The sequence below is a fragment of the Artemia franciscana genome, chromosome 8 (genome assembly GCF_032884065.1).
Source record: "Artemia franciscana chromosome 8, ASM3288406v1, whole genome shotgun sequence".
NCBI lineage: Eukaryota > Metazoa > Arthropoda > Branchiopoda > Anostraca > Artemiidae > Artemia > Artemia franciscana.
The window spans coordinates 45,900,770-45,924,410 of record NC_088870.1 but is presented as its reverse complement, the minus strand read 5'-3'; the positions used below and the strand labels follow the sequence as shown (position 1 = coordinate 45,924,410).

At 33.8% G+C, this 23,641-nt stretch overlaps 1 protein-coding gene across 2 annotated transcripts in view; it reads right to left on the bottom strand.

The window, feature by feature from the left end:
• Positions 1-23,641, bottom strand: part of LOC136030489 (calcitonin gene-related peptide type 1 receptor-like) — a 166,000-nt gene that overhangs the window by 138,817 nt on the left and 3,542 nt on the right. Inside the window, exons 2-3 of one of the 2 annotated variants that reach the window (XM_065709511.1) lie at positions 20,077-20,334; positions 11,055-11,272 (exon numbers count right to left, since the gene is read on the bottom strand). In XM_065709511.1, coding sequence (XP_065565583.1) covers positions 11,055-11,081 — 27 coding nt within the window. In that variant the 5' untranslated portion in view covers positions 11,082-11,272; positions 20,077-20,334. Of the gene's footprint in view, positions 1-5,362; positions 5,454-11,054; positions 11,273-20,076; positions 20,335-23,641 lie in introns of those variants that run through there. The other variant, XM_065709512.1, reaches the window with a different exon arrangement.

The window sequence follows — 23,641 nt, the reverse complement described above, 5'->3', positions numbered from 1 at the left end:
AGAAAGGCTTATATTTTAAGGACCTTTTAGGGTAGGTTTTGACAGAATTAGAACTAATCAGAAAGCAGTATGTGTGTACTCTTAATGCTACCACTACAGTTACTGTAACTGTAACAATTACAGTAACGTTTTGAGTCAAACTGAAGCCGAGCAGAAATCAACATAACTAGGGCTTAAAACCCCCACGCCTTGTCAAGACCAGAATATAATTTGCCCTTTACTGAAAAAAAAATACATTTTATATGTTTTCGCTTTTTCTACATTAACAAATAAAAAATTAGCAAGACTTTAAAGAATCTATTTTTTTGGCCTATATTAAACTGAAAATAGATGTTCATTTTTTTCAGTAGAGTGCAAACTATGTTCTGGTCTTGAGAAGGCATGGTTGTCAGTCCTACTCATGCTAATTTTTGATCGTTTTGAGTTTGACTCGGTTATTTATTGTAATTTATGTTTGTTTTGGGTTTCATTTATTTTTTGATGGTGATTTGTAGTAGTTCTACGCTTGGAAGACTATTTGACTTTATTTCTGCACACTTTTGGTCTAATGGTGCTATTTAATTTTATTTGAGAAACTTATTTTGTGAAAACGTTTTAGATTAATACGTAATACAAACGTTTTGTAGATTCTAAGGTAATTTCCATAGATATCTCAATTAAAATTTCTTTTTTCTAATTTGAACCAAATAATTTCAGAAGATAGGCTATACCCAGGATGTATTGCATCATACTAAACATTATTTCGATAATTTTCAGCTATTTTCTGTCCGCCACCCTCCCCTTCCTAAAAATAGCAATTGAAATTGATGTAGCCTTTCAGATATATAATGCCATTCAGCCAAATAATTCTAAATATTTGACAGCTTCCATGGCGCTATTCTTATTTCTTAAGGTAATTTCAGTGGTTGCAGTACGATTTTCATTCTTCTTTTTATTTCAAAGAAAAAATCAACCCCAAAAACTACGGAACATATCCCAGAAATCTCCAATCTCCAACAGTCTGTCTCTGTGGATGTAATAATATAATCTGGCTGAATAAAAACTTCGGGAACAAAAATACAGACAGGAAACTGTCCATAAATCTATCAGCTTTTTAGTTCATAGTAATTCCACAGGTCAAAGATTGATTTGGAGGTAATTTTGTAATAGATGTGACTGATGAATATATCCAAAATAAAGGAGAATTTTGAATCGGATTAATTTCCACATTATTTATTACAAATAATAAAGGACTTAAAACTGCCAAAAGAAGTGCAAGGCTTGAGATTCCGTATTTTTTGTTTATTTAAATTTAAGAGCCACATCCAGTTCAATTGCACCCCAGCATGTCCCCCTCCCCTTTAAAGCCAAGATATAGGCAAAAGGTTTATCCAAATTTCATTTATTTTGTCTTTTGTCGTTTTTTTTTTTTAATTGGCACCATGAATCAGCTGTTGATCCCAAAAAAGATTGCAAGCCATATGATATAAGCCATATTCCTTATATGAAGAGTTGCCCCCTCCACATTACCTCCCTCCTTACGCTAAAGCTGTTAGAACTTTTAAAAAAGCTCCCTATTCTAATTAAAAAGCCCCCGTTTTTGAGCAAACGCTCTTAAAAAATTGGGACAAACTTTCAAACTTTAGCGAAAGAGAAATGTATTAAGGAGGAAGACACCTTTCATATATGGGAGGAGCAACCTTTTCCCCAAAAAAGAAATCTCCTTCGGTGAAAGTTCATACAACGTAAGGTAAACCTTCCCACCGTCAAATTCCCACCAGACAGTTAGATCCTTGCTGAGAATCCCCCTTCCTGTAAAATTGCTTGTGATCGATTCAACCAGAAAAGTTAGAATTCTTTCAGTTGAATAAGACTTTAATCTATAATCGGTTTCTCGATCACTCCAAAAATGCCCCTTTCAAAAAAAATTATTTCCCAGAAGTCAAAGCACGCGGAAAATAGCCCCCCAGATAATTCCACCAGAGCATCTCCACATGAAAAATTGGCAAAAAGCGTAATACTTCCGGAACAGCATTGATGTTTTCAATAATTTAGTATTTGTAATTAAAATATTTATAATATTTAATGCTACTACTACTACTACTAACAACTCATCGCAGCACCAAATTGCCTGAGGCCATTGACAAAGCACAAATTCTGCATGCAAAATGTGTCAGGTAAAATTATTCTGCATATTATGAAGCAAGAATTATTTTCTGACATCAAACTTTCCAAACACTTTACCCCCCCCCCACCTATGTGCAAATATATAGCCCAATTTTACGTATACCATCTATTCTGTCAATTGTCTTTGTCTTGTCTCGCGCTAAGCTGAAAGAAACTAATGATTCTTTTGACTATTAACTGAATGAGCCTTTTACGAAGTTTCCACGACGGCAATAACCATCTCAAAATTTCTATCAGATACATTTATTGAAAATACGAGGTGTGTGTGTGTTTGTGTTGGGGGGTATCCACCCTCCGATCACTCTGAATCTCAAAAAGAGACCTAAAGCTTCTGATTAGCAATCCAATGACCACATCCGAAGTTTATACAATCACCCTTCCTATATAAACCTTAAATACCCCCAGGGCATAACATACAACCCTTGGCCTGAGGGCTGTGGGAATGGGGGTTTGTCATCTTCAAATACCTTTTCCGAACCTTTAACTACGTTGAACAAAATGGCTATATTAATATCTGATTGAATGTGTTTGGGAAATGTTAGGCGTGGGAGGGGGGTTAGCTGCCCTCCAATGACTTTTGACTATTAAAAACTGCACTAGCCGTTTCAGTTCCCAATCGAATGAGCCTTTTCGAATTTTCTGCGACAAGTCCTTCGATACACAGTGTTCTGGCCTAAGACCAAAAAAGATTGTGCCCACATCGCTCTTTACTTAGGCGGCGCTATTGCACTGCCTATGATGAAGCTTTTGATAGCAATGGGAGCTAAATTCGAATAAAAATCGAACATAGGGAGAATTAGCTAAGAATAAGCTAACAATCAGGTTTGTATCCAGTATTTTTTGTTCGGGGCAGGGGGGGGGGGGGTGGTACAAAACAACTTTTAAAAACGCATAAGAAATTTGCTTTGTGCATTTTTGTTATGTTTTTACATGTCTTACAAACTATCTGGAGGAAGAAGGGGGGTAAAACACCACCCCTGGATACGGCCTTGCTAACAACATATGGCATCAAAAAGCTTCAAAAAGAAGGTAAAGCTTATACAGAAAGCGTTATCTTTGGGCATTAACATATTGTTAATTTTTGGATTTTTACGTTCGAAAAGAATTGTCAAATATACTAATTAGTTTCACTTATTTGTTGTCACAGATCAATGTGGAAACACTGATGAAAATTTAATTCTTCCCCAAACACTTCATAATTTTGAACTACCTAAAAGAAAAATTCAAGAAAACACGGTTTTTAAGTATGAGTGGACCTGGGATGGGTCTAAGGAACAAAAATTGTTCGTATTTTGACCTCTCTGGTAGTAACTTAAAGGTCTGTATTCAATTACGCATCACTTCCACGCTCATCTTCAAAGACATGTTTTTCTTTGGGATGTTCTTTTTCATATGTTTAACTGTTTTTTTTAGCCTTTCTTTTGCTATTGAAATGCACTTCATTGGAAAATTGTTTCCAAAATGTCTCGATCTGCTACTTTTTACCTATACAGTCTTCATTTGTTTGTTTATAATATTTCTTTCTTTCATTCTATACATTTATTTATGTTATTAATTTTTGTTATTTTTCTATAGATTTATTTTTTCATTTATTTATATTTTTATCATTGGTAAGAACAGCAATATTTGAATCCTCTATTGAGACTTCCTTATCCCAAAAAACACAAGCTCTAATTTTGGATATATTAATTTTATTCGTTAAATACTGGCTATAGAAAACGTACTAATTCCGAAGTAATAAATATAAAATCAAAGTAATGCTAGAAATTCATTTGTCGAAAATTGTTAGATCTGGTTAAGACTATATATAAAAGAATCAACTAGTGGTGTAAACATCAATATGCGATAAAGAATATTAGGAATAACAGCGGTATTTTAATTTTTACTCCAAAACAAATTTACCAAGTAAAAATCATATTTCTTAATTAGTCCAATGATGCCACTTTCTTTTATCCATATTGTTTCATTTATGTCTTTATTCTCACATCTTATTCCTGTTTTTTATCATTTAAGGATAGGGAGGAGGGACCCCAGATATTCGTTCTAAATTATTTATATTTTATTATTTATTATTTTATATATATTATTCATTGTTTATTATTCATTATTTTATTATTTAGATTACATACCATTTGGTACTTAATATTATTTTGATGTTTACTAGAATCCTTCAAAGGTACATCCATATTTTCAAAATTCCATGGGAGGTCCCTCAAATCAATCTAGAGGGGAGAATTTACCCCCTAAATTGGCTTAATATTGACTAGACATGCAATATGAGTGACTTTATTAGACGGGAAAAAATCTTATTTCTCTTTCTTCATACTTCCTTTCTAATATTGAAGACGGCTTGACGGAAGTTATTGCCGAAATATTTGTTATGTATCGTTTTTCTCTTTCGATGGCTGAAAATTATTCTCATTGTTGTTTTGTCTTTTTATTTTTGATTTCTTTTTTTATTTTCGTTATCGTGTTTGTGCATATTTTTTTAAAGTAGAAATATCTATAGTCAACGCTTACAAAAATTGCCTGAATTTGACATTTGAAAAACAATCAAGCTCAATACAATCACAACTATATTATTAAAAAAAAATGAATAGCAATTCTCGAGAAATTTAGTACATCTTTCTGAAAAAAAAATGGTAAAAATGAATGACTAAATTCGCCTAAATCATCATAGCAGATAACACCTTGTGATAAAAATCCAAATTATCAAAAACTTGTGTAACTATTTTTTGAGATATTATTTTTCTTACTTCTATTTTGAATGAAAAAAAGACCGGTAGTAGCCTATACATCAACAAAAGTTGCCTAAATATACAAAAAAGAAAGCACATTTGTAAAAAGATTCACCAAAGTGAGAGAAGAATAACTCTATGAACAATTTGTTAAGTGCAACTTGTGCTGCAGTTTTGCAGGATGTTTTTTTTACATAATTTTGGGGAAAAAAACACCAATAGTCAACGCCAATCAAATTAGTCTAAGTCAATATGATAGTTTGCATAACTATTAAAAAAAAAAACATTGTTAAATAACTGAGTGGTATTTTAGTAGTAGCCCTCATTAATTGCTCTAGGAGTCAATTGCTCCAAATTAAAGTTAACAGAAAAATTTAGCATTAAAAACAGCATCGCCAAGAATTAATAAAAATAAGACATATTCCATGTGTTCAGAGTATCGCAGTAACAAAGACTACCTTGAATTTCCCCTGTACAATCTATAAAATTCCCAGTTGTATATAACAACTTGTCCGATAAATGTCACAGATTCAGAACTGAATTCACACTGAGGAACATAAATAAATGTCCTCAGCTATCTTTTCTCCTAGTTCCACTGTGCGAAAAAGGTCACGCATTCGCAAAGTGGGAACTACTAATTTACGGAGTCTATACCACCGTTTTAAACGGAAAACATGACCATTAATAATTAACTCTTGATTATTTTAATACATAATATATGTACAAGGGACTTACAGTCCAGATACCAAGGACATATAGTCCCAGGAAAATGAATAATCTCGAAATTAATAAACAAAAAAAAAGTGAGATAGCTTAATGTCGACCTAGAATGTGCTAATATGGTTATGGTAATTTACCACATGCTGCCAAAGAGATACTATATGCTATTTCTTTTTTACAGAAACAAATTACAAGATAAGATTATATTGCATAAGCCCGCAGGCTATACCAACACACGTATGATCTAAAATACAAACCAAGAGAAAAAACAGCAACATTAACACTTTTAACCGACAAGCAACAACCAAAATAGAATTCAACACCTAAAAATTTAAAGAAAATATCCCCTCAAACACAGTTCCCTAGGTTTAATCCCGATCTGAACGAACTTACACGACTGTTGAGTAGCACACATGCTCCTCTACTACATCTTCTCAATTGACCGACGCTAACATCCCAAACACTCTTCCAAAACATTTAATTCCACAACTCAGACAGCTCTTCACTCTCGCATACAAAATGAAAGAGGTTCTCATTTACGCATCAACAGTATAGGGCAAAAGTAGGAGCCGGCTACCAACCTAAATTTTCCTATTCTCTCCCCTGACTCCAGTCTATTCCCCTTCACCAACAACAAATTCTCTCTATTCAGCTTAAATTTACAACAAACTATATTTAATCATAAATCAGGAGTAAATTAATGCGTAAACTCGGACTAGAAACTTAAGAGTTGAAAGCTATTGATTTAACCACCAATGTCTCGTAGAACTTATCATCAGTCACTAAGATGAAATATTTCGATGATAGGCGGAAGATGGACATGGGAATAAAAAAAAGAGTACAACAGTGGCTCGAATATCACTCATGTTCCAAATATTGTCCCTAAGTACTACTTTCACATTCTACACCTTCTCATCGGATTATTTCAGCAAACAAACTTCAAGTAACAACGCCATCTCTTTGTTTTCATACACTAATTTCTAGTTTCAAGGTTGGTATTTGTTATCAATAAGCAAAGCGAAGATCAATTTTCTTGAGAAAATAATCGTGATAAGAGGTGTGTGAGCGTGTGTAAAAACTTTAGCGCTTGACACGGAGAAAAAATTGAAAAATCTTTTTGAATCCTGACTACGGAAGGATATACAATACCCTATTTGCAGAGCAGTAAACACAGACTGGATAATCCGGCATTAATGTAGCATTTTTTTTTCAGCGTATGCGTACTGACGATAAATCAATTTTTCCATACAAGAGATAGGGTATTCTTAGCAAATATTTTTGACTCGATCAAGAAAAAAAACAGTTTGACCAAGCCATCACATAGGATATTAGATGAGATTGTATAAGCTGAAATCCCTACGTGAATCCTGGATGAACAATACTCCAAGTTTTACTGACAATTAAGTCAGCGTTAGTAGTGATCCGATTCAGCGTTATTCTAGAAAGAAATTTTAGTTTGAAAGCTTGCGTAAGGCTCGTCTGCATTGAATAAATACGGTCCTTTTCGATTGCAAAACGCTTCGTCTGTTCGGTTCCGGGCGGATATTTGCGAGCAGAAATCCTATCGGTTTTTCTGTAATATTCTAGGGATTAAAAACAGGGTATTGCTAAATGACACTCAAACAGGTGCCATACCCAGGGAATAGTATATTCCCTAGCTAAGCCACTGACTATATTGGCAAACCTCTAGAAAAAAATATTGTGAAAAGGAAGCGTACAAAAATCTGTAAAAATTCATGCCCAATTGTTTTTTCTATCATTTCCTTGGTCCCTAAGGATTTAGCTGAAATAATTTAACTTCCGCAAAAAAACCGTGGTTTTGACTAACAGAGGTCTGTTTGAAGCAGATTAAGAGGAGCATAACCCATTGTTCAGGTCTGACTAAAAACTAAATGGTTCTTCCCAAATACCTCTTGCAAGATTATTGCACTTACAGCAAAACGGTCAATAGGTGGGCAATAAAGGGGCACCAATTGTTGAGTAGTTTTACACAGTTTTAACTCATAGTTTCGTGAAGGAAAAAAAGGGGTAAAAGCTAAAAAGGAACTCAGAAGACATTAGGACTGGAAATTAAGAGCATTTGTGATTTTTTTTTATTCCTATAAACTAGCAGTCGATGAGATGAACGAGCTTTAAAATTGAGCACGAGTCCATGTAACGAAAATACATTTGGAAAAGCTCGTGATAAAAGCACCAATTTTTAAAATAGTAAACATTTTTAAACCGTTAAAACGTATAGTTATGTAAAGCTTTGAAGTATTCATTATTTTTGGATGTAATCCAAAGCAGACCATAGTCCAAATCCTTTGGACAAAGTTCGAAGTCCAAATTTTATGTGAACATATGACTTTTTGTAGGTAGTCCATTTGGAGGAAGTGTTTATATCAAAGAAACTCCCGCGTTAGCAATATAAAAATTCAGCCATTTGGGCTGTTCCGAAGTAGTTAGGCTTAAGGCAATATTTCAAATTTTACCTTTGAAGTAAAATTGCAACTTCCGACAGGAACTAATTCTTTGCAAAGATAAAAGTTCATGTCCCCCATCCCAATAGCTCAGTTTCTAATGATAAATGTTTCAACGGAAGATTGCTTTTTATTCATCATTCACAACGCCCTCCAACCTATTCCTTCAAAACCCTTTCACCAAAAATGATAACTTTCCTGTCAACTTTATTTATTAGAAAGCGTCATATTTTAGAAACAGAGAGAAGTATTGATGAAAAACAAAGCATATTCTGAAGGGCGGTAGCATCTATAGAACCAAGAATTTCCAAGTCATTAGAGATTTTAGAAACTACATTGAAATTCAATCTTTAAAGATGATAAATTACTATAGTAATGTATATATATATATATATATATATATATATATATATATATATATATATATATATATATATATATATATAATAAAAAAATATTTAATACTATTAAAGACGTTATAACAAGATTTTGAAATCGGAAACCAATAATTTAATCTTTGTAGCGCGATAATTGTAGACAGTGAGCTATAATTAAACATCAAAATATGATATAAAGTTTACAAATTCCAAAAGAAAATTTGGAAGGAATTTTTTGAGTATCAATTTTATGAATTCTAAAGATGGGTAGTTAAACATGTTGTCTCTCATTAAAAAAGAGTTAAGGGCACGTATGTGCCCCTCCAGTTAATTGGAGCTTCTAATAGCGCTGTTTTAAGCCTCATAAACATAGTAAAAAAAACTAAAAAATTTTTTTTTTTTTATTTTGAAATAAAAGTTATTATGATTAACCGGCAATATAATGTGATAAACCCTGCGTCCAATAAGTTTATTGCAATTTATTTTTGTGTTTTTTGAGGGATTGCTCTCTCTCAGAAGTGACGCGCGCCAATATTGGTGGAACTGTGCCAAGCGTTTTTGGAATAGTGCGAAGTGTGGCGGAACTCTACCAAGTGCGACTGAACTGTACTAGGTGTGGCGGAACTGGGGGCACACGTGGCATTCTGAGATATAAATCAGTGGCGGGAAATCAGCGCCCTCTTAGTATTTTATAGTGTTCAATAGTCCATTATAATTATTGAATTGCGTTCAAGAATATTTATTGAGACCAAACGTAATTAATTATTCGCTTATTTTGTTTCAGAATCAATTAAGCTGCAATTTCTGGTTCTACATATACAAAATTCTTGAAATTATTTACCTATTTGAAATAGCTAACGATATTTTTTGTGACATAGACTCTATGAGTTGGTAAGAATTTTTCTCTTTTTTTGTATGAAATTTATTTTGATACCAAAGCCTCATGCAATAGAGCATAACAATAACGCTTATTCATTAAGTTATTGCAATTAATTTTAATTAATTACAATAAGCTCTGTTGAACGCGGGGGTAATTCTGTACCGAAAAAGAGTTTCTGCTGGGAACGGGCTTCCTGGAAAAAGAGCAATATTTTTTTTGTAATTGTTACTTATCGGTGGTATGCAGTATTTTTATGTATTGACTTGTTTTATTTATTCTTTTTTGTAAATTGGATGATTAATAATAGTAGCTAAAGTAAAAAGATGTCGTTAGTGTCGTTAAGCAGGTATATTAGGAGAAAATAAATTTAAATATTGATCCAATTTACAACACTCTTCTGAAAAATAAACCAGTTCTTAACGGGGATATTAAGATTTCACAAAATCACCTAGGGATGAGATTAAATACAAGACCAAGGGGAATTGCATCAATGATGGCAAACAACAGGCTTATTTTGCAGTAGAATAATTAACTTAGTTTCCATTTTGTGTATTTTTATCCAGTTGCTTTGCTGTTCTCATCGTAGTAACTTTATTAGTGACACTGATCTATGTGAATCTATTGTGACAATTGTAGTTCAATATTTGTGGTAGTTTTTATGCTTTTTTTTTTATTTAATCGTAGTTTTTTAATCTGTTTTTTTTTGTGCTGAAGACGCCTCGTATTTATACGGGCGAAATATCGGCGTCGTTTTGGTTTTTATCTTTTCTCTACTGGCCGTAGTCTCGTTTTGTTTGTTTCTTCATTAAGTTTTCTCTCTTTGTTCTTAGGAGAAAATTTACTTTGCCAAGTGGCTGAGTCATACCTAATCTACGTGGAGAAAAAAGATTCCGCGCGGGAATAAAAATAAAGTAAAGTGCATGCATTGAAGAGGTATTTTTCCACAACCAGACTTAATTATGGCAAATAAATTCTTATTGGCTATAAGCAAGTGAGATATAACAGTTTTTCCGTACAGATCCGTAGCTTGACCTCCACATAAACCAAGAGGGAAACATAGCAACAGTGCTACTTACCTGAAATTAACCAGATTTAATAATTAACCAGATTTAATTAATTAAGATTTTATTAACTTAAGATTTAATAACTTAAGATTTTTATTATAAGATTTTATTATTTAATTTAATATATTAATAACAGATTTAATAACTTAAGATTTTTATTATAAGATTTTATTATTTAATTAATTAAGATTTAATTAATTAAGATTTAATTAACCAGATTTAATTAATTAACCAGATTTAATTTACCAGAAATTAAATTCACAATTCCCTTCACTTAAAGTAGATAATAAAATACCAACAATAAAAGGGAATTCCACTCTCGATTGATGCAAGATATGTTATTCGTGATATATACCTAGTGAATCTTGATCTTGGTAAGGGATTTTAAATAAATATATTAATATATAATAGGTTTAAAAGTAAATTTATTTAATAGAGCGCCTTCTAGTCACGTATGGAAGGAATAGTGAACAAACTAAGTGAAACCTGTGATGATAGTAAGAGAACATTATGATCGGAGAACCGGGAGTTATGAAGACCCCGGAAAAAAACAACATAAAAGGGTGCATTACTTCGTTTTGTTGTACGTAAGTCAGAGGAATATACTCCTAATACGAGTACTAAATATTGGTAATTCGGAGGCTTACCTTTTGTAGAAGGTTTCTACCATTCATACCATGGAATATCTACCCTTTAGGGGGAGGCTACCACTTTTTTCAAATAACAACGCCTCTTGCCAGCTTTATGTTTCTGAATTCTTCTATCAACTGATTTCTGACACCGAAGGTTTTTATTGTGGATCTTGGATTGCCAATGAAAACTGGTTGGATGGCTCCCATTAGAACTAAAGCCACTTGATAGTCTCCTGCTTTTGAAACCGGATTAAAACAAAATACATATATTCCTTACATAAGAAAAAAGTAAGTTCTAGTGACAAATATAAATTATTAGTCAATTAAAAAAATTAATTAGGATTAAAATCAATCTACATAAGCAAAACTAAACGTCTAAAGCTATCCCACTGATTAAACATGAAAAAAGACCCGTAAAGCTGCTTCTTCATATAGTCATTATAAAGCAAAGGGTTTGTATTCTACTAAGCCAAAATAGTGGCTTAATAAATGACCAACAATTTTAATTTCCATCTCTAAGAAGAGCACTTAGATACAGCTAATATAAATTAAACAAATACCCTTCCTCTATGGTACTGAATCTCTCTCCTTATTCTCTAGATTCTGCAGATTTTTGACACTTTTCACCCATAAATTATGATAAAATAGGTTTCATTATTCTGTGGCAAAGAGAGAAAACAAGCAAAATTTTACGATGTCCGGCCTATTGCCCCATTTTCTCCAAATTACGCGAGAGCTTCTTAGCTGAGTGGCTGAAAGAAATGATGATTACAAATATTGACCTTGGGCCATTCAAAAACATATATTTCAACATCAACCAAACAAGGCACTCTCTTGTTCACCTTGTAAAGACAATACGTAATAAACGTGGAAACCTAATACCTGGTTCAATCTTATTGCATTGGACTTACAAAAATCTATTAATTTAACTGACAACAAAACGCTGCTAGAAAAACTCCAAACAAATTCATGTTGATCCTTATGTAATTAGAATAATTGCGTCTTTATTGACTTGCTTGTATCTGAATGAGGACATGGACTAGGTGAAAGCTCTACCTAGCACCAGGACGACGCAACCGTTTGAATTCTACTTTGCTCAATCGTTGTTCTACGGGCCAGACACTATTTCCAGCCACTCAGGAACCTATTGCCGGAAACCTCCGATTGGCTCAGCATCCATCTTGACAACGCTCAACCAAGTCACGATTTGTCAGCCCCAAGGTTTCTTCCATCCTGAAAGTGGCTTGCAGCGTAGTGCCTTTTTCACCAGTGTTTTGTCTGCTCTTCAACATGTGTGGCCAAACGAGAGCAGGCGACGTTACTACAGCAACATCAAACTTTATCTCACAACGTATGCGGATCAATTTGTTTGACTCTGGGCTACGCCATCACAAGCCAAGTACAATTATGTCTTTCCTTTCTGAGAGACAACAAGCAGCCAATTCCCTAAACGTCAGTTTTTGTGCTGTCCGAGTTTACAATGGTCTGCCCCAGGGAACCCTGTTAAGCACAATTTTTTCCTTATAATGATTAACAAACTCGGCGTCGAACAGATGGAAATTAGCTGATGACCTTACTGTCTAAAGATGTGTTACAAAAATTTCTAATACAGCCCAGTGGACATCCTCCAACAGAAATCAGATGTCAATTCTTGACATCTGACATGTCAATCCTTCGAGGTCAACAGCTTTTACTATTTACTCTCTTGAGACTCTTCCTTCTTTCACTCCCCCTATCTCGGATGAAGTACTAGTAGAACCATGAAAATACTGGTTGTTACAAAGTAAAGTATTTTAAAACGGGAGAAACATACTAACAATATCTTACAACGTGAAAATGTCAGCTCCTTAAACTTCCTACCTCCTTAAACTCCTTACAAAGTTAAATGTCCTAAATCACGCTGTTTGACATGTTTCCTCTCCTCTATGCACCCGATTCTTGAGCAGGCCAATAATGGTTGGCCTCCTAGCGTCTCCGTGGATTTGTCAGACAGAACAGAGGCAGTCCAAATAAAGATTTCTATGATATATCTTTAGTTAAGGTGAAGTCCTTTATATTTTCCTTCCTTCTATAGCCAATATGGATATCCTGAGGGAAAGCAGAAAAAAGTGGCTTACGCAGCCCAAAAAAACTTCGTTTTCTCTCTCATTGTCCCCTTCCCATTTAAGCCTCATCCTCTTTATTCTGCATCAACAAAAGTTTCCTTTTACTCCAACAAAATCTTTCGCTAAAACATATTGAATAAATTTTCTCCCCATACAATCAAAGTGAATCTCTTCCCCTTCTTTTTTTTTACCATTTATTGTGTGCTGCTTTTTTGGACACCCAATTTTGGTGTGCTATATTTTATTAAATTGCTTTAATTTTATGTTAGCCATTTTATTTACAGCATATTTCGTCTTTAATTATTTTTAAGATTAGTTTGTTGTCTTTTAAGTTTGTGATTATTTTTTATTTTTATTTTGCTTGAAACAAGAAGAAAATACAGCTCTCTTAGAGCTTGTGACAGTCCTTTGGAAATAAATATTGCCTTATCTTATCTTATAAGCAATTAAATATCAAACCCATGTAATACTCTAAGTTCATGCATTTCAAACACTCAAACACCTATAGCCTATCAAACTCTCGAGCATATTAAACACTCACAAGTTCGATAACTAACTTCAAGGCTGGCGGGTTTCTTTTCAACAGGAACAGTACAAAATACATCAAATCATTAAGCAATAAACGACAGATTTGACGACGAGTTCTTTTGATGTGGGGGCCACCAAAACAATTTGTGTTCGGGTTGAGGAGATCTACTGGTCCAAAATGGATCAAGAACCAAATTTGGTCATTCTATCATACAAATAGACAATCCTTATACAATTACGGCTCAAACAAGGAAAAACATCCCTAACTTACTGCAAAAAAGTTGGCGATGGGGGATTGTGGTTTTTGGAGGGGCTACTGTATCCCTTTGGTCTTATATTCATTCAAATAAAAGAACTTGAATTATCCTAATTCAAAAGAATCCAGCTTGCCTTCCTACCCTCTGAAAGTCGGTGACGGTGGGAAGGGGGTAAAGATTGGAGAGTGTTGAAATAGTGACAGACCCACTATCACATATTATTATTAAGGAAGTATTATTGATATCATAATTAAGGAAAACACGAGCTTTTATAATTCATCTATTCAAGGAAACGTCTAAGGAAAAAGTTCTCTCGGTTACCAGTGTTGGATATGGCGAAATATTATATGATGCCAAATTCGAATTTTAGCACTTTCCCCTAATTTTGGCGTTTCTTCTCATCTACAAAAAAAATACATGGAAACGCGAAAAAAATACAAGCAAAAAGAAAAAAAGAAAATAAAGACCCCAAAAAACATTAATGTGGTTACTTTAATATTCTACTGGCTTTGATTTGCTGAAACTTGATTTAATTTGCCGAAAAATCACTCAATAATGCTGAGTTTAATTTAATTTGTTTAATTTAAACCAGCTAATTTGTACATATTACAAGACCAACACTATTTACTATTATGATGTCTTAAAACAAAAGTTTCTTGAGAATAAGATTTTTCTTTTTGGCCAAAATCGACTTTAACCTAACGTACGACAAAAAAAAACGAAGAGCAAAAAAAAAAAAAAAAACTAACAGGAAAAACGAAAAAAAACGCAAGAAGGTTAATCTTTACCACCGTTTTATACCGACCAAGTTACGTGCTGATCTCTAGACTCCACACGTTACTATGATTTCCTGAAACGATTTTTGGAAGGAACAAATCTAATGCTAAGAAACCTGCTGGAGTATTTTTGTTTAGAAACGTGCCATCCAGTCACATTTGATATGGCAGCAGTACTCTCTATACTCGAGCAATTTAATGTCCAATTATAATGTCCACCGTTTTATACCGACCAAGTTACGTGCTGATCTCTAGACTCCACACGTTACTGTTATTTGCTTAAACGATTTTTGGAAGGAACAAATCTAATGCTAAGAAACCTGCTGGAGTATTTTTGTTTAGAAAGCTGCCATCCAGTCACAATTGATATGGCAGTAGTACTCTCTATACTCGAGCAATTTAATGTCCAATCATAGTCTCTTTCCTGAGTGATAGTATACCTTCAGTGTCACTCTTTTAGTGACAGTGTTCTTCAGGAACTAATTAAACGTTTTAAACTACTTTAACGTTTTTCCGGTCCCTAACGTCGAAAATCGGTAATAATATTCCAGTAGTCTTGACTGAACCATCATAATTAAAGAAAGTGATCCTTCGTCATTATGTGGCTTTAAATTGTACATCAAAAGGTTTCAACCATTTTACTATAAACTGGAATCCAATTGTCAGGCCTAATTATTCCAACTTTCATAAATCGCATCAAAAACGACGCAGTTCTAACGTAACTTTAAAGTAGTTTTGTAGAAATTTAAGCTAGTTAAAAAACCTTTAAAGGAATTTGAAGTAATAAAAAGTAGCTTCAAATTAAATTGTTTAAAGTACCTCTTCTTTTTAACTTATATCACAAAATAAATTTCATAACTGAAGTTTCAAATCTTAAGAAGTTTCACATCTTGCAATACGAAATGCCATTAGAAACTTTACTTTGATTCTTTTCTAGGTTCTATTTGCACAATTTCCTCAGCATCATAAGCATAATAGGTCATTTGTGAATAATGGGTCGCGATATACCCAAGGATAGACGCTGTAAATTCGATTTTGCAATCAGCAGCAGGACTAGTTACAATTGACAAGAGATTCAAACATCTTACTATTATTATACTTTAATGTAACCATGAACGATGGGCTGTGAACATGTCAGTGTAATTGAGGGAAACCTTTAAAAACGTTCGTTATGTCTAGTGATCTGACTCTAATAAATATGCTTTGACTTGGCAACACCACAAAAGGATGCTAGATTGTCACTTAGAATCGTTAAGATTTTATTGTGACCAGCCACAAGCAGAAAGTAGAAAAAAAAGAACAAGAAATTAACTAAATTTCGTAGTCTGTCAAGGATGTGCTACAGACATTATTTGAAATAAATTGTCATACTAAACTACTTATCTTTAAAATATTAATAAAGTTTGTCCAGAAAGTGTTTTACACAAGTTGTATTAGTGATGACAGACGTGGTACACTTAAGTTGGCGTTTTTAAAGTCGTGTTTTAAGTGTTGTTTCTTTAGTGGTGTTTTTGAATCGCAAGATGGAATACATTAAAGTTTGGCGTTTTTAAACATCAGTTTTTTAGTGGCATATTTTTTAATTTTGGTATTTTTTAAAGTGGCAGCAGACTGAGTTCTCAAGATCTATGCATTTTTCAGATGACGAAGTTTATTTCAATTTGTATTTCCGGCCAATTTTCGTCAAAAATGGTGTTTTTGGCACATTTTCGCGTTTGTCATGGTTTTCGCCATCTTTTATAATTAAAGAGTGGGTTATTGAAGGAAGCTCACAAGCGTTTAAAAGGTACTCAAAAAGTTGACAAAAAAGAACGGAACTCAGCAGAAAAAAAATACATTAGTGAGCCTATCGTAGACTGAAGTAACTAAAGGTATAAGTGAAAATACCTTCTATGCATGAAGGCCAATAAAAGAAATTACGAAATATTTCCCACTCTAATTAGTCGTAGAATAAGCCTACTGAAGCTTATTCCTTGCAATGGAACTGAATAACAGATTAGAGCATCGAGTTAATTTTGCTGCATGTTTGTTGATTTACTTCTTCCAATGGAACTTCACTAAATTTATTATAAAAAGATGATCAGCAATGAATTTTGTAAACAGATTACTTCCTCACTGAAAGGAGTCGATAAAACATCAAGGTTAATTTAAGTACTAGGTTCTCGATTTTACATTTGTATATTTAACATTTACTTATATACATCTATCATATTATATATTAGATTAATTGCATTTATTTATGAAATTTTAGTCACAATAAAAAATCATCTATTTCATTTTTATTCAATAAATAAATAATATTTATTTTATTTGTATATTTTATATTTAATATTATTATTTATTTATTTGCATTTTCAGTATTGGTCGTGTAGTTAATCCATGCTTATAATCAGTTCAATAAAATTTTAATTTAGTTGTATCTTATCAATAAACAAACTGAATTAAATTAAAAAAACACAAAGATTCAAAAATAGCCTACAGGTTGATGCCAATAGAGCCAACACTTGAATCGAAAGCTGCCTATTATCGACCGAAATTATATCTTAGTATTTTCGACCAATATTTTAGTATTTTCTGTTGGCCTTTTGCATAAGGTAAAACCCCCGGTACCAAGACAGTGCATAATCTCAGGCATATATCTTCAGGGCCAGATCGACAAGGTGCGGAGCCCAATTAGGATTTTTTTTCACGGGGCCCTCTCTCAACGACTACGTGGCAGGTTTTTAAATATTGAATATCATTATCGCTTGTCTTCTGTCCAAGGCTGTTGTTCCAGGGAAGCAACAGGTTGATTTAAATCATCCTCCACTTCTCACATTTTCATTTAACCTTTACTATAGTTGTTAGTGTCTCGCAATATTTCTTCCAAGAGATCCATTAGGTTACGAGAGATCCCCATTACCTAAGGATGTGTAAGAGGCTCTTTAGCAGGTTTATCGGGGACTGAAAAATATATTTGGCCATATGAATTTGGTTAAAAGTCACCTTCAGGGGTTTGTGAATGATGTGCCACTAATTGACTTTGTGATAAATTTGCCCAGCTACTTGGAAGCTGAAAATTTACGACTATTTATGGTTTGATCATCGCTTACGTTGAATGAAGCTAAAGCAAAGCATGAGTTGAAATTTCGTATTTGTTTGTGGAGCTCCCTAGAGAGTAAGCGAGGTCCTGTAATAGGCCAAACCAATTCATTTGGAAATTATGGAGGTAGCAATGCAATTCGACCAAGCTGGCAGCAGCCCTCAAATAAATCATTTTTGTTTGCCACTTTTCCTGCGGAAAAATGGAGGTCTCCGTAGTGAATGCACACGACGTCGAATTTTTCAGGTTTTTGCTGGATTTTGCGCTACAGTTAGTTGGCGTTGACGACTGCGATGGCGCTGTTCTTCTAACGTAATATTTCTTTCGTCTTCACTTTCATTTTTGACTCATTTTGATTCTTGCCATCGCTTGTCTTCTAACAACACAAATCTATGTTCTTAACTGTCATATTTGACACGTTCTGATCCTTGTTTTCTTGTGTATGCTAACCCTTCAATTCTTTGTTCTTCGCTATAATTTTTTACACTTTCTGATTCCTACTGCTACATGTAATTCTCACTGCCACTTATCTTCTTACTGCATATTTCTTTTTTCTCACTGCTGCATATCTTCTAACCACATATTTCTTTGTTCTTCATTTTCATTTTTGATTCTTTGTAATTCTCATTGCTACTTATATAGCATATTTCTTTGTCCTTCAATTTCGTTGTTTACTCGTTGTAACTGTCCTTTTCATAAGTGTTCTCGTCACATGTTTCTTGTTCTTCATTGTCGTTCATCATTGCTTCGAACATTTATTCAATGCCCTTAACATTAGCTGCTCGGATTGGTCTTGTCATTTTTGATGGTCTAGGTTGTTCATTTTTACTCGTGCATTACACCTATCAGGCTGTTCACTTTATCTTGTCTGAGTTGATGGTCCAGTTTGAACATATTGAGTTAATTTTTTTGTCCTCTTTGGTCCTTTTTGTCTTCACTTTGAGCTTCCGTTAATTTACGTTTCTGTCTTCTAGATATTATGAAACTGCTGAAAATATATGTTGACATTTACATCACCGAATATGAATAAATGAATTTGCGTGGTTTTGAGTTTTGTTCTATAACTTCTTCTAAACCTGTTTGAAAATGTAATTTCCTTGCGTCTTCACTTTCAATTGGCATAATTGATAAATTATTTAATCTTTCCTGATTCATTATTGTTATCAGATAGTTTTTTTTATTGATTTTAACCTGGAAAATGATCTCTCTCCAGAAGCAATGCTTACTGAAATTGTTAACAATGTTTCACAATTTCGATTTTTTTTTGTGAATTTTAATGTCAGCGTGGGGCCCTTTCAAACAAAGGGCCCGATTGGGCCCAATTGTTCCAATCGCCCTTTATCTGGCCCTGTATATCTTGATTTAAATGTGTCTTTTAAAACATAGACAATAGCTAGTAAATTTTTGAGTTAACTCACTAATGAGATAGATAGAAATAGGCCTGTAGAATAAAAATGTTTAGGTGAACTGAGAGAAAACTTTGAGCCCTCTCCCTATCCTCTGTACCCTCCATCCAAGGCATAGCTTGAGTTTCATTTGGTAGCCCTAACACTGCCTCAAGATTTAAGCTTGATAATCCAAAAAAACACAGAGTTATTGCAGATACTCTATTTTGATAGCCTCGTACCATATAGTGTCTTGTGACTTGCCTTCAAACTTAGACGTGATCAGATTCTAATTTTCAAAAGAATTTTAGCGTAAGATTGAATTACCAGAGACACAACATTTTTAAAATGATCCCCCGTTCGAAATTTAAAGTTCCTCTTAACCCTTCCACTTCTTTCTTTACCGTTAATTTTCGACTCCATCCTCCAAACTGTTCTAGAGATCCTGCAAATTTGGTGTTTGATAGCCAGGACATGTGAAGGATCTTTGATTTCCTATTTCTCCAAGTTGAAGGTCAACGTACACACCCAATCCCACAAAAAAAGGTTCCTGAAGGTTTCAACTTGATGCCTGGAAATGGTAAGACATGACATACTTTTGAAAAGGGGGGGAAACAACTCCCAAAAATCAAGGAATTTATGGAAAACTGCACCATCAAATTCAGCGTAATCAGACAACTCTACTGTAATAGTTTCAAAGTCCCTTTTGGGAAATTGTAGAATTTTACTCTTTTTGCCAGAAGAAAGATCACTGCGGCGTCTGGATTTTTTTTTCTTTGTTCTTCCCAGGGATGATCATACCGAAGCAATGGTCCTAGAAGATTGGGAGATGGCTCATTTGATTGAAAATTTAAAGTCTCTAGAGCCCTTTTTAACTAATCAAAAACATTGAAGGAAAACTAACCCTTTTCCAACACGTTTTTCTCCTGATGCCGTCCAATCAAAACTAGAGATGGCCATTCTGTTCAGCATAGTTGAAAGATGCAGCAACTGTAGCTAATTATGCTAGTTTTCCGTGGGCGGGATTATCCACTGGAGAAACTCTGCATGGAGGAATTATCAACACGAGAAATTGTCGATGCTGAAATTTTCTGCGGGGGAAACTTTGCATTAGATGGGGATTTCTGGGAAAAAATTCCATATAGGCAGATTCCACCATAGCCTGAAAAACGTCAAAAATAAAATAAAATAGGTCCTTTTTTTAAATGACAGCATGCTCAACAAAATTTTTGAGGCTAAATCGTCCGAGCTGTAACTGTGTGACGCTGCCCACTTACGCTCCCTCCCTTGGGTTTGTTTAACTTTACATGACCTTTTTTTGTCAGTTTCCATGTATTTCAATTTCTTCTTCTTCTTAAAATAAGCACCTGGAGTCCTAAACAGGCTCCTTTGGGCTTCAAACATGATATTCTTCTAACATTTCATAACCAAACTGCTTTTTCCTCCTTTTTTTCACCATTTTTTTTTATTATTTGTTTATTTATCAAGAATAGATCTGTTATTTAAATTTCTCACCAAAAATTTATATTGACAAATCTAACATGAAATATCCCCCCCCCCTAGATTTTCTTATATTCCCTAGATATGGAAAAACACCTTCTTTTTTCTGGGGGATTGAGCAGACCAGGCTGTCTAAACCTTGTTCAGTAGCTTAAATAAAATAAATATAATGGTACTAAATCTGCATTCTGTACTGGTTACTTCCTGTAACAAAAACAAAGCATAAACAGCTCTATTTTTGGGTTTTTAGAAACGATTTCAAGTCGTTTCCTAAGGTCAAAGATCTCAGTTACTGTTATGGTGTCAAAGCTCTCTGTTCAAATAGGACTCAAGTTTGAGCTTTCCTGCATATTCATCATCAGACTGACAGAAGAAATTCCTGTTAACGTATATTTATTGTTCAAAAAGAAAAGGTTCTTGTCGGTTATTGGAAACACACCCAAAAGTGAAGTTAGGTTAATCCTAATGAAAAATAACGAAAAGCAATGATAAAATAATACTTTAGAAACAAAATTATGGAAACTTAACCCAACCTAGCGTAATCTAACCTGCATTGTATCATCCATAACTTGTTTTTTCAGCAATGAAACCGATTTTCTGAGATATAACCTTAGCGTAATCCTTGTGTGTGTTTCCAATAACAGACAAGTACAAAAGAAAGAAAGTAAAGAATACATAACTTGTATTCAGTCTTTCAGCATTCAGTCTCACTCAGCTGTCTTTTGATTTTGGATTACTCTTTATAATGAGGCTTGAGAAAAAGAAAATGTCATTACGTCATTTGTAACTCTGGCAAATACTTTTTCTATTTTTTTTGGGACTGACTTCTCTCTGGAAGCCAAATTCATTAATCAAATTCCCATTCTGATCCCACATCTCTTTCATGGGTTATTGCACTGTTTCTTATGCAAAAATTCTTTATGCAATTAAATTTATGGTTGGATCCTGCTTAAACAGCAACCAATGATTTACAGTATTTCTTCCGATTCAACGGGATTCTCTAAGGATTTCAGACACTTTTTTCAAAATATGTAAATAATAGTTTATTACCTCTACAGAGGGTTCAGGTTCTTGAATCACTGCCAAATTAGCATATTTATGTAGCTTTGTTTTCAATTAATGTTTTTTAATGTTGCTGCGCATGGTTTTCCTTGACACACTACAAGTTTTTTCTAGACAAGATTGAATGTTTTCCCAACGTGAATAGACAAAATGTAGAAAATTCTCGACTATTGCAGTTTAAAAATGGTGGTGGTTTTTATAGTTTTTTTTTAGTTTATTTTAGTTTTTCAATCTGTGTCTTTTGCGCTGAAGACGCCTCGTTTTTATATGGGCGAAACATCAGCGTCATTTTGGTTTTTGTCTTTTCTCTACTGGCCCTAGTCTCGTTTCGTTTGTTTTTTCATTGAGTTTTCTCTCTTCGTTCTTAGGAGAAAATTAATCTTGCCAAGTGACTGAGTCATACCCAATCTAAGAGGAGGAAACAAATTCTGCACGGGAATAAAAATAAAGTAAAGTGCATGAATTGAAGAGGTGTAGGTATTTTGCCACAGCCAGACCTATTTATGGCAAATAAATTCTTATTGGGTATGAGCAAGTGAGATATAACTGTTTTTACGGACAGATTCGTAACTTGATTTCCATACAAACCAAGAGGGGAACATGGCAACAGTGCTACCTGAAAATTAAATTCCCTTCGCAATTCCCTTGACTTAAAATAGGTAATAAAATACCAACAATAAAAGAGGATTTCACCCTTGATTGATGCAAGATATGTTATTGTTTATATATTCCTAGTGAGTCTTGATCTTGGTACGCGATTTACATAGGCATATTAATATTTGATAGCTTTGAAATAAGTTTATTTAATAAAAAAAAGATAAAGGATACGGTATTAGACTTACGCCACTGATCCCCGTCCGAAACTAAACACTAAACAACTGGGTAGACCGGGATTCGAACCCACGTCCTTTCAGATAAGGGATCCCGAATCCAGCGCCCCAGCCCACTCGGCCAGGACGGCTAGTTCATTTAATAGAGCACTCTCTCCTGACGAATGGGAGAAACGATGAATAAACTAAGTGAAACCAGCTGACGGTGATAACGGGACATTATTACCGGGGGCATGGGGATCACGAAGACCTAAAAGAAAACATAAAAAGAGTGCATGTAAGGTAATCCTTAAGTGAGAGGAATATACTCTTGATAAGAATTCTAAATATTGGTAACTTGGAGACTTTCTTTTGCAGAAGGTATCTACCATTCATATCATGAAACATCTACTCTTTAGGGGAAGCTACCACTTTTTTAAATGCAACACCTCTTGCCAGCTTTATTCATGCTTATTCTATTTCTGCTTTCTAATTCTTATTTCTATCGACTGCTTTCTAACACTGACTGTTTTTATTTTGGATCCTGGATTGCCAATGAAAACTGGTTGTACCTTTAGAACTAAAGCCATCTGACAGTCTCCAACTTTTGAAACCGAATTAAAACAAAATACATATATTCCTTCCCTTAGAAAAAATTAAGTTCTAGTGAAAAACATATATTAGCAGTCAATCGAAAAATAAATTAGGATTAAAATCAACCTACTTAAGCAAAGTTAAACGTCTAAAGATATCCCACTGCATGAAGATAAAAAAAAAAAAAAAAAAAAAAAAAAAAAAAAAAAAAAAAAAAAAAAAAAACACGAAAAGCTGCTTCTTTATATAGTCATTATAAAGCCAAAGGTTTGTATTCTACTAGGCCAAAATAGTGGTTTAATAAATTTCAAAGGATATTATTTTCCATGTCTAAGAAGATCCCTTCCATACAGCTAATATAAATAAAACAAGTTCCTTTCCTCTATGGTATACAGTCTCCCTCCCAATTGTTAGAAATTAGGTTTTAATTATTCTATGGCAGAGAGAGCTAACAAGCAAAATTTTGACTGTTTGACGGGCCTATTGCCCTATTTTCTCCAAATT